Source organism: Thermobia domestica, chromosome 5 (assembly GCF_964235325.1).
Source record: "Thermobia domestica chromosome 5, izTheDome1.hap1.1, whole genome shotgun sequence".
NCBI classification, from domain to species: Eukaryota; Metazoa; Arthropoda; class Insecta; order Zygentoma; family Lepismatidae; genus Thermobia; species Thermobia domestica.
Genome location: NC_137458.1, coordinates 87,909,258 through 87,921,947, shown reverse-complemented (window position 1 = coordinate 87,921,947; position 12,690 = coordinate 87,909,258). Strand labels below are relative to the sequence as shown.

Sequence of the window (12,690 nt, the reverse complement as noted above, 5' to 3'; positions counted from 1 at the left end):
AAAAAATTAAGTCTTTAGTCTACAATTATGCTCTTTAGGGAATGAAGACGATGATGGATAAACTGGAAAATAAGAAATAGAAAGAAGAAGAAAACAGAACCCTGAAACTATTCAGATATGATTTAGTCCACCATCACAAGGGAGTTGGCCTATGACGGAATCGAGGATTCTTTACTTATGTATACTTAATATAAATATAGAAGTGGGCGTTCGATTACTGAGCAACCATGCCTTCCAAATAAGAAATTCGAGTGTAACATCCTGTTACTTGAAAGCAACAAAGATTAACGATATATTATTAAAAATAGCATGCATGCATATTGGATCATTATAGCTTTAGAAATATTTAACATGTATTAATAAAACAAAACTGACCGAACCAACAAAAATATTGACAACACTTGTGTAATAGTTTCGGCAATATAAAATCACCTTCATTAGACGTTTTATAAATTTGCTTTGGGCAGTTTCGTTTTTTTAATATATGTAAAATTAGCAGTTAGTTGAGCTGAGAAAGAATAGTTTTTACAGGTTTCAATTTTTACCTAACATTGTCAATATTTACTACAGAGACAACAAATAAAATTGTTATTTAGAACCTACTTTCTGCTCTTCTTTTCTAATAATATTTATTAACGAAAAAAATCGGAGATTCGTGAATCTTATTTAGCTATACTTACATCAACGACACCATCTAGTATGTTGGACATGTCCCTGGGCATCGTTGCCGATACAAATGTCATCTGCATTGACCGAATGTTATCCTCGACATCCAATGGACGAATCTGAAATACGGACGTTACAATAGAAATACATACGCCGTTTCACAGTGTAAAACTAAGACTTCTAAACTGTGCAAATACAATACCCAAACTTGAAGTAGTGTATCTACTGTATAAGTACTGTTGCAATAGAATACTAAGATCGAAGACAGAACCTGGATGCTCAATCCATATCAAAAAGACATTACTCGCTATCCCTTATTGTTTTTGTTCTATGGCGATATAGGTTGAAACAAACAAACAAACAAACAAAAAAAGTTCATTTCAACCACTTCCAATTACAATAGAAGGCTAAGGTAAGTGATAGAACCTATTCTTGGGACACTGAATCGATCGCTTCTTGATATCTTTTACCGTTTTGCTCTATGGTAATCAGTATTAAAACTGGAAATAATAGTGAATTTGAACCACTTCCGGTTTTTGTAATGTGAGTAGTCATGATATGTTGTCTTGAGACGTTGAATCGTTTGTAAGAAACCGCTTCTCGTTATTTGTTACCATTTTCATTCTACGGCGATAAACGTTCAAACCGGTATTGAAACGGAAGAAACAGATTTGAACCCTTTCTAGTGTTGTGGATAGTCATATGTTCTCTTCAGACCCTGAATCGTTTAGAAAAAAATGCTTCTCGTATTTGTTACTGTTTTCGTTCTATGGCTATAATCTTTGAAACTGGAAATGACTAATTTGAACTACTGGTTTGAATAGATAGTTTAACGGAGATGAAATTTATTCTTGGGACGCTGAATCGATTGGAGAAAACAGCATCTCGATATTTCTTACCGTTTTTGCTCTGATACCCGTCTCGTTATAAAAGACTTCCGACACTTATGCACAATTTGGAAGTCGAATAATTGAGGAGTTCTAGGTAGTAAGGATGAACTCAATAGAGGCTTGTTTCCTGAAAATGCACTCTGAACAATCAAGATAATCATTCATTTATTTTGAAACTGTATTTTCTAAAGGAAAGAGGAACGACTTCCACAAAGTATATGCATAAGCACAAGCAGTGCCTGTCACAGAGCAGTTGGGCATTACAACTCAAGCACTTGAAATGAAATAAACAAACATTCAGACTGTACGTAACTTATATTGAATTCGCTCTTACTATCTGGAACACCTCAATTAAACTTATATTTTAACACAAATAAAACTTAGACACATTATTGAGATTAACTAATATTCACCTATTGTGTGCCCTGAGAATCCGAATCGGATTATTACATTCCTGAAATGATTCCTTAGCAACCAATCCTGTTGTCTACGAAAACCTTTAGCTACACAAATATATATATATATATATTTTTAACATTTTATTCAACGTAGTCCTTTTTACCACAAAAAACACTAAGATCAGCAAGAAGTTTCTTGATACACACACGAACTCACAACTTAGCGGTACCAGTATAAAAACAATCTATGATATTAATATTTACACATGCTTCATGTAAAAACATTAAAAAATATTTGTGCAGCCGAAGCTTTCCATTCCAAAAATATAATAATAATCTGAATACGATTCTCAAGGCACATAATGAGTGGGTGTTAGTTAAACTTACATTTGTTCAATATTATGCCTTACTTTCATTTCTCAGTAAGCTGTGAATAACAACTTATAAATACGATACAAACACAATTCTAGTTACGTTTCGGAACTCTAGCAGTGTCTTTCTCAGACTATCCCAGCTATGGTATTATGCATTTCAGTTCAATAGTTCCACTGAATGTATGCTCAACTGCTTTCTCTTCTCTTTTGTTGGCTCTTGTTCTACATAGTCATTACACTTTTTATCCATCAATCCACTCCATCCAATATTCTTTTATTTTTGTTGATACATCCCATTTCTCATAAGCGCTTTATTATTTTAATAATTTTGTACTCTCTCATATCATCTTGTGTCCCGACTGTTAATAGTTTTCAGACAGTGCACCCTTTTGAAATCTTAGATCATTATTCTTTTGTTGGTAAATTCGGTTCCATTATGTTTTTACATTTTTTTATTGCCCTCATTTATGTCATCAAATGTTCTCTGAACACAACCTTTTACAAAATATAACTTCTTTCTCATCTCTGCGTATCATTTTCTCTCGTACATTCTAGAGTACATATTACCTCCTTTTCAGTATATTTTTTCCTTCTTTTTCAGAACGATCTTCTTATGTTTCTGTTGTTTCATCCACACTGTACATACAGCACCATACCATTTCTTGCTTCCTCCTCCTTTCTTTCTTTTTTTTCTTCTTCCTAAGTATATAGGTAGTTGGCACGTAGATTTAGAATACATATAATAGAATATAGCTGTATCATTGAAGTTGTTTCAGGCATAAAAAGCATTACAGCAACGAATGTTTAAATTGATTCCCCTTTTGAGCCTTGCAGGTATCAATACGAACATGGAAAGCTCGTTGTGTATTGCTAACATATTATTATTATTATTATTATTATTATTATTATTATTTATAAAAGTTTTATTTTCATATAATTCAACTTTCCTTCTTGAAACAATGACTATATTTCTACACTTTACTTATTGGCTATGAGTATACTAAATCTGCAATTTTTTAGCACTCCCTAAAAAGCCAGAGTTTTTGGTCACCCTATATAATATATATCGAAAACTGAACCTTTTTTTATGTTTTTCATAAAGATCATTCTTGACTGCTGTTTACATCACTTCTTTTATAACGTTTTTTTTTTTTTTTTTTTTTTTTAAATAGACGTGTTTATACTTTATTACAAAAATTTTTCTTTTTCTTTCACTTGCCAATTTTATTCATATTAATTCATAATCTATTTCCTTAATTAAACTCTCCAATACTCTTTTAATTTCTTTCAAGGTTCCTAGTTAATCATTTACCATAAACACTTACTCATCTATCTCCTCGTTTGATGACGATTTCTTTCCTATTCATTAGCACTATTTCTGTCAAAATTGAACCCAAACAAGAATCAATGTTTTATTTTCCCCTACTCTTATCTTCCAACCGTTTTCCCATAGTTTCCAGCGTCTTCTTTTGTTTGATCCCACTCTTAATTATTTTATCAATGATTTCAAAAACACTTTTTCTTCTTATACTTGAGAAACATATTCTTTACATCTAGATCTGCATAATCGTTCTTACCTCCCTTGTAAATAATTTCTTCATAGTTTTCCACTCTTATGTTTTCTTGTTCTTTTTTTTATGACTTCTTTCAGTTTCTTCAATTTCTTCTTTCTCTTTCAGTGGTTTCATAATATTGCCTTTACAATATGACCGGTGTTATTTTAGCTACTTTCTTATATTATTTATATAGGGAAAAAATCTTTCATTCCTGAGACCATTCGAGAAGAAATTATGTTAAGTTTTGATGTAACATTACGTTTCCAAGTATTATGGAAAGTGTGATAGAAATAATTATAAGAGTAGAATACAAAGGTCACGGAAACTCTGAGGCCCTATGACAGAAGCAGCACAAGACTATAGGAAATAAAATTATTTGAGTGAAAGAAAGATTATATTCGGTTTCCTTGTTTGAGTTTAGTTTTAGAAGAAATAGTAACTACATATTAATAAATTGAACTATATTAACTTCGAATAATGACATTCGATTATCTGAATATTATGATCGATTACTGGCACATTCGAATATCTGAACAATATTATCTTTGAATAATGACTTATTTAATATTCGAACAATATTATCTTCGAATGCCAACGCCAATAGAACATCAAACATTATCTTTGTTTCCGGTGGGTGGTTCGGATCCCACAAGCTGTAAGTCCACGTTTTATAGAGCCTCGGTTCTGAGAGGGATACTAAACTCCAATCCAAAACCAATATTATCTTCGAATAATGGCACATCTCAACAATATTGGAACGGAAAAAGAAGACAGACGGAAAACGAGGAAATAAGTTAATATTACTGTTCAGATACTGGATGATATATAGATTTGAAAAGGAATTTATTTATTTTTTGAACAAATAACCAGATACAGCATAACTTTGGCATTTTACACACGGAAATGTTTTTAAAAAAGTGTCAACAAACAGTGCAAAAGTAATATTATTTCGCCAGAACTCGTTTAGTTGCTCTTTCAAGCACCAGGTAGTTCGAAAAAAATGCCCACATCAGTTGTTAAATCATTATAACAGTTCGTTATTTTGTAAAAAAGAGACCTCTGTATAATTGCCAATCTAGAGCGGATAAGATGGAATAGGTGGGTATTCTGGGTTATGCGGGGAGGGACACGTAAGGATAGTTCCTGAAGTAAGAAAACAATTAAAAAAGTTGACGAAGGAAATGGATAATGAGAAAAATAAAAAGGAATAAAACTAGAAAGTGAATGAAATAAAACAAGAGAATCAATTCTCTAAAATATCACATTTTTAAAGAGTCGAAATTAAATTTTTAAGTAATATGGTTAATAGGAAAGAACAAGTGACATTTATATTCTAATACAAGAAATAATCTAGACACGGCAATAAAGATTTTTTTTTTTTTTTTGAAGTGAAAAAAGCATCAAGGGAAGACCACTAAATAGAGAAGAAAATATATATTCTGGAAACAACTGAATACGAAGGAGAACATAATGCATAATGACTTACGGAAAAAGAAATGGAAGATAAAACAGGAAAGGAAGAAGGAGAAAACAAAAACGGTATGAAATAGACATTACGGATAAAAGATAAGATTATGTGGAAAACAAGTGTAACAGAATACTGAAAAAGAAATCTTAAAATACTTAAAATAGCGAGAAGGAAAAGAAGGGACTTAAGATACAGAAATGAGTAAAAGATATACTGGATGCCCACAAAATCTCTTTAAAATTTGTATATTTTTTACGGATACCTTGTGTTATGGCTCGCGGTTTTTGCTATACAACAAGCAGTAAACATTGAAGTTTTCATTGACGTTTCAGGCGCCTCACTGACGTAGATTTTATTTATTTGTTAATATTTAAATGGTTGGAAGACGGTTAGATAAGATTAGAATTGAAGTATAAAATGGATGTACTGTATGAAAATATACTCTCCGCAAGAGAAAGCGCAGTGCATCATCCACACAAAGGCCATACACAAAGTCAACAATAGGAAACCCTCTCACCTCTCCTACTATTCACCAGTGGCACTAGAAAGCCATGGAGATTGGGGTCTGTCATACTGGTCACCACGAACATCGAACTGTCAACGTCTCTAATTATGCGCTCTTTAATAATCGTCCAGTATATGTGTATGTCTAGCATTGTTTCTAATTATTACGAATACTTTACTACGTACTTTAAGAGTTCACTGTATTCCTAGTTCTTTTCAGTGGAAATATGAGATCTATCGTTCATTCCCTTTCAAAAATTGTATTGTTCTTTGTACACGCTCTATTTGATTTAGTCTTGAAGTTACTGCTGTACAATTCTTCAACTTTTTGACACATTAACTCATTATCCTCATTCTATTAAAGTTGATATATTCTCCCTTGTGTTGTCATGATTTCTCCTCTTCCCCAATGTTTGACATTATTCTCTGTCTCTTACATTAACCTGTAGCAGTGGCGTATTTAAGGGGGAAATTTATGGGCTTAAGCTACCTCGAAATTATATTTACTATATTCAAGTAAATGAATATCTTGTAGAATTTTCATGTTTCTAGGAATAAAGTTAGCAAAGCCCCCCATTCCCGAAACAAAATCGTAGATACACCACTGCCCTGTAGAATCAGCGTATACCCACTGGACCTACTGTTTGTATCATTTTTATTGCTACAGGCTACCCCGAGTGCTTTGCCGGTTTTTACTTTTATTATCTTTTTAGTACTATCTCTATTTGTCTCAGACTTTTCTAAGACTCCTCTCAACGTATATTCTCTTTTCACAGAGAACATTCTATTTCTTTTCGTTTCCTGCTTTAAATCTTATATCACGAATCGATGAAGAAAATAACACACATGATATTCTAAAAGATATGATATACAAACCGGAAATCTTCTGAGGACACGCAAAAGACTCTCATTGAAACTATCGTCCAGCAAAGTATCAGCTTCATCCAATACTAGATGCCCAACACGCGACAAATCATAGATTCCTGAAAAGAAATAATTGGTTTAGTTAATGAATGAATGATAATTAATGAATATGTGTACATTTCTTTACATTGGTTCTTGTAAAAGCAACAAAATATTTTATTAATGTGGAATATTCAGCCATGAGTTATAGCAGCTTTATTTTAGGTTGTTTTGGACATTACTACAATTTTAATACAATGTACTTATTTTCTATTTTATTTTATTTTACTTTTTTAAATTTCATTGTTCCCAGTTATTTCTGAGACATTGAGAAACTCTTCGAACAGAAGACCCCAACCTAGTCTCAGCAAGTGGACGAACAATTTACCCAATAGTAACGCACCTGCAAACGACGCTTGAATAAAAACTGCATAACTCGAGGAAGTGAATATTACGTTTCCGAATGAAAACGCTCTGAGTCTAAGACTATGTGTAGGGCGACCAAGCTACCTGTGCACAACTGCATGTTGCCAATTGTGCAGCCGACTTTTGTGTAACCACGGTTTTCACTCACACGTCTAACGTTCTCAACTGCACAACATATGTTTTAAATTATTGATTTTTTCTTCTTCATTGTAAGAAACATCCTAAGTATGTAGCAAAGAAAAGGGAATAATATTAAATTTAATTTTTATTAAGTATAATTTATCTGAATTTGATTTCTAAATATATAAATTTACCCATGTGAAAACTGCATTTGTATAAATACGTTTCTCATTACTAGCATTTTTCCATTGGTGTTCGCATGTATGTCCACTTCTTGGAACCCGTTATCATTATAAAAGTGGTTCGACCTTCACCCGGGATCTTCCCGGAATCTTTTCGCCTGAGAAGGATTTCTATAGAGTAACAGAATCCAATGAATATGGAAATCAGTTGTTTTGAAGTAAAATTAACAACACTTTTACATTTGAAGGGTAAGGGGAAAAAAGAAGGAATGTCACAAAACTGCATTTTCAAGAAAACGGCGTTTTAATATTGCAAACCGCGTAAGAAGAATAGGGTTAGTTAAATCTTTTGGCCATTTTATATGAACATTTCTGCATCTACGCATGCATGGCATATACAGTCAAATAGAACCAAGAGTCACCAACAGATAGGGCAAAGCACCGGAAAAAGCACATACATGGACATTCCTTGTTTTTCCCCTTACCCTTCATTTAGCTTAAAGATAATATTGAATGTATATCTACACTAAGGAATTCGCTCGTAAGCTCCCAATAATGTTGTAGACAGAGACAAACTTTAACGAACCACCGTCCGAATTTTCTTTCTACTCCCACCATTAAGAACACTTTACAGAAAGTTAGTGAAAAATAATGCTATCTTCTCGGAAACGGCTGTAACGATTTTGTTTACATTTCATATATATCAACATTTCATTAACAACCTTATACAGTAGTATAAGCCTTTTTCTGAGGAAAATCTACGAGGGGTGGTTTATTTATGGAGGTAAGTTCTTTGCGGATGATTTTATATATACAGTGAAACCTGTCTTTAGCGGAATCGAACGGGACTTGCAAAAATTTCCGTTAAAGTCAGGTTTCCGCTTAGTGGAGGTAGACCTTTCCTCTTAAAAAAAAAATACATGCTCTACGTACATTGTTCGATTGCAGTACTTCTTTCTTCTACGAATAAATACACAAAAAAATTAAAATGAATACAAAATATACTCTGCATACGTTTTCTTTATTTTTCTAATAGCCAAGCAGGATTTTCTGTGTACATTGCTGCTTGGCTGCTTGACTTTCCGTATACACTTTAGCCTGAGAAATTATACTAAGTGAATCAGAATCATTTTTCCGTAAGGCAAATTTTTCAGTTCCTTTAAACTTTTGAGAGCATCTTGATATGTATTTATTCTACACTCTTCTTCGAACTCGGTATCGTATTCCTCTTCTTCCTCTATCTCGTTTTCTCCTTTCCGACATTCCGTATGATTTTTGATTAAGTTGCGGAGATTAAGGACAATTTGTGGGGGTGAATATGAGTAGTGGTTGGGGAAGGTAAACACTGTCCAGAAATGTTTAACAAAAGAACTAACATTTTATCGCAGACAGTGTATTGTATATGTCTCACAAAATGTCTAAACATCTTCTAAACGCTGTAGTCCGGAACTCAGAATTTTCCGTTAAATGTTTATTTTTCTTTCCGTTGTCCGCGTAACACAGTTTCCGCTTAATGAAGGTACTTTTTACACGTTTTGTTCTCCAAAATTCATGGGACCGTGAAATATTTCCGTTTAAGACAGTTTTCCGTTTAATAAAGGGTCCGTTGAAGACAGGTTTTACTGTATATATATATATATAAAAGCGATTTTGTTCATATTTCATAATTTAACATTTTACTAATAACTTAACAATATAACATAATCTATTTGTCCTGAAAAACTCTACAAGGGGAAGTTTATTCTTACGATGAGGTTGTACTGCTCCACTAAAGTGAACCTGTACAGTTGTCATCATCATTATAAATCTGCACAGTTGTTATGTCAGTACGATTTCATATTTATGTTGATATTTAAGTTTATTTTTTTTATTTACTTTCATGTTTTAGTTGCTTCAAGTTTTGTTGTAATATTAATCCAGTTTATAGGAATGAACTTCTAATTTGCTTTTTAATTATAATAGTGTTTTCAAGCATTAGGTGATGTGTGTATAAATTCTGCACCTGAATACGAAAAAAAGAAAAGCAAGTTAAAATTTAAATAATATACGTATAAAAAAATGGTTTGTAATGTATAAAGTTTGAGTCTTCTTAGTGAAACGTCAATTTTTAAGTAACTTCGTACATTTCTGTGATTTTGTTATTGGAAGGAGAAATATAATCCCAAAAAATTTATTAAATTCAAGTTAGATGGAAATTTGATGGACTTTGTGAGTACCGAAAATGGAATTATAGATACGAAGCAAAACCACCGGTAACTTGTATTTTTGTTCATATTATATTTAAAGCTATTTGAAGGGGAACATTACAAAATGATGTTTAGCTAATCAGTTTAATCTTGTCCAGGAGGTGAAGCCTCCTGAATACATAATCTTTCCCCAAAATGAATCTGTACTAAATTTAATGAAATAATAAGACTAACTGGAATTCTCAGTTTTAGGCCTAACAACTAAATCAACAGTTCTTTCGACAAAACATATTTTCATTCAATATCATATTCAGTATCCCAGGATGGTACAGCAATTTAGATAGATATACATAATTCATTACTAATATGATATTACTAATGTATTTTTCAAAACGATGGAACTAAATATAATTGCCGTATTTTAAAATAAGGGAAACAACGGTAAATAACCATATGGAGTCTCATCATCTACAACATGCATAAGTAATTACTATCTAAAGGATAAAATAAAAATACTACGAAATGAATAATAAATAAAGCAACAAGATATTGATGAGTTGTTATGGAATGCTAAGGAAATGGATTATATATATAAGTAATTAAGGAAGAAATATATGAAGGAGATATATATATACATAAGATGAATAAATAAATAAATAAATAAATAAAAGGTAACTACGCATTTATTAATAAATAAATAAATAGCGATTAAATAATTTGATGAGACAATGTCCATATTATAAGCTAAGACAGCGTCTTTGGTTATGATAATTTTAGTTCCACTGACTATTAAACTTTTGCCTAATAGATTACCAACTGAACTTGCTTACCTGGGACTGTACCAGTATGTTTATCTGTAATTACATTAGATACATATACATATATATAATATTTATCTTGTACTTTCTGATATAATTTACTATGATGGCTTGTCTTGTATTTATGTGTCAAATTATTCTATGTAATACATGTGTCAAATATGGTTTCGTGTCATATTTCTTTGTAATGTCTGCTAATACGTTTTATTTCAGCAATAATTTCGTAATCCATGTTACATATGTATTGTGATGTAATTATTACATCGATAACATAATTTCGATAAAATAATCTTACAAATCCATACTGTGAACTTCTGAATATCTCTTATTCGTTAATACATGCCTTCTGATAAAACTGTTGTTACATTTTGTTTACTGACAAGCTGTATTTTCAATTCTGATGAGTCGTACATGACTTCCAAAACTAATATCTCGGTCGTCCACCATCCGATGGACTCAAGATAAACTTCTTTCCGGAGAACAATCCGGTGGCGATCTATGGGCCGTGTTTGATGTTCCTATTTCCAGCAATTGCAGACAGAGGGCGTCGAACAGAAAATCACCGTTGCGCAACAACTGCCACCTCCAGTCTGATGTAATGTCACACGTCTGTCAACGGTAAGGATGTTTTCGGGGCTGCAGACCTGGACATCGGAACCAGCGCTTGCGTGACCGGCATTACGGGCAGTGGGGTAGGACAAGGTTTTCGGTTGATTTTCTCAAAAACGATTCAGGCGATTTCATAATAATAATAATTTCATTAATAATCTAGCAATATAGTATAACTAATTTTTCCTGAAAACCCACAAGGGGTAGTTTACTTTTGGGGGTGAGTACTTTCGAACGAATTTCTGAAACCTGACTGGCGATTTTGTTCATATTTCATAAATAAATGTTTCTTTAATACAAACTACAATACACAATAAGTCATTTCTTATTAAAGAATTCCCACTGGATAATGCATTCTTGGGGTAGGTTTCTTTCAGACGATTTTCTCAAAAACGACTCAAACTATTTTGTTCACATTTAATAAATACGTAGTTCTTTATCAATCCTATAATGTTATGTAAATCACTTCCATCACAAGATCCAATGAAGATAGATACTCTTCAAGATGAGTTATTTTCTTTGTTTTTTTAGACAATTTTCTCAAGTACAACTGAAACGATTTTGTTGATATTTTATAAATAACCAAAATATATGGCATAAGTTATTACTCATGAAAAAATCCATAACGGATAGTTTACTTTTGGGGATGAATTTTCCTTGAGCGAAGTATTCCGAAAACGCCTTATTAATAATTTTGCTCATATTTTACAAGTAAATGTTTCATTCATAACTGCAGCATAACACGATTTAGTTTAAGGAACTGGAGCGAGAAAGTTTAGTGCAGTGGCCTGTACCTGTTTATTTTTAAGTAAATGCTTTTAGTTCGGTATTATGTCTTATTTCACCATTTTTATTCGATTTATTTTCTTTATGTCTTTACCAACTTGTCTAATTTACGCATATATAAATTAATCTATCTTTAACTAGTAACCGTTCCATTAGTTTTGTTTCCCCTCCACCTACAAGTAAATCTACTCTACTTCCGATTTGCAACTAATACATAACTCACGCCAAATTTCAAGATGGCGTCCACTGGACGCTTTACAGCTACTTTTACGTTCTTTATCTTCCTATTTCTTTCCCTCTTTAAATGACAAAGCATATCACGGAAGTGCTTCAATTTTATCTTTTTAGTGTTGTTTTCACAATTTTCAGGTATGAGTCTTTCATGTCGCTCTGGGATTGCTTTGCTCCAACCATTTACTATATTTACTTTTGAAATGCTTAACATAGTGTAACGGGGCAGGGACTCGGCCATCTTTATTTAGTTTGAAAAACAGTCAGCTAACAACCGACGGCCAAGCAGCTTTCTACATTTTCAAATTAAAGTTCATCGCCTGGATGTTTATTAACATTGTCTATTCGTCCGGATGTCACCAGTCGTCAGCTTTATTTTAACACCAAGAAATAAATCCATTATTCACTTATTGTTTGCTGTCTACAAGGAAATCCTTGCACTTGTTAGAAAATTATGGTAGCAGTTTCCCGAATCTTCACTCCTGTCCTCACCGTCAGCTTTGCTTTGTCAACTCTCACACGAGCCGCTTTTGCGTTTGTTTATAATGACATTAGGCGCTTTCTCAATGAATT

General features: G+C 32.5%; 1 protein-coding gene across 1 annotated transcript in view; it reads right to left on the bottom strand.

Annotated features, from left to right (window-relative positions):
* Positions 1 to 12,690, bottom strand: part of Dbp21E2 (putative ATP-dependent RNA helicase Dbp21E2) — a 79,277-nt gene that overhangs the window by 25,574 nt on the left and 41,013 nt on the right. The window contains exons 8-9 of the mRNA XM_081758794.1: positions 6,733 to 6,839; positions 681 to 785 (exon numbers count right to left, since the gene is read on the bottom strand). Of these exons, the coding sequence (XP_081614920.1) occupies positions 681 to 785; positions 6,733 to 6,839 (212 nt within the window). The remainder of the gene's footprint in view (positions 1 to 680; positions 786 to 6,732; positions 6,840 to 12,690) is intronic.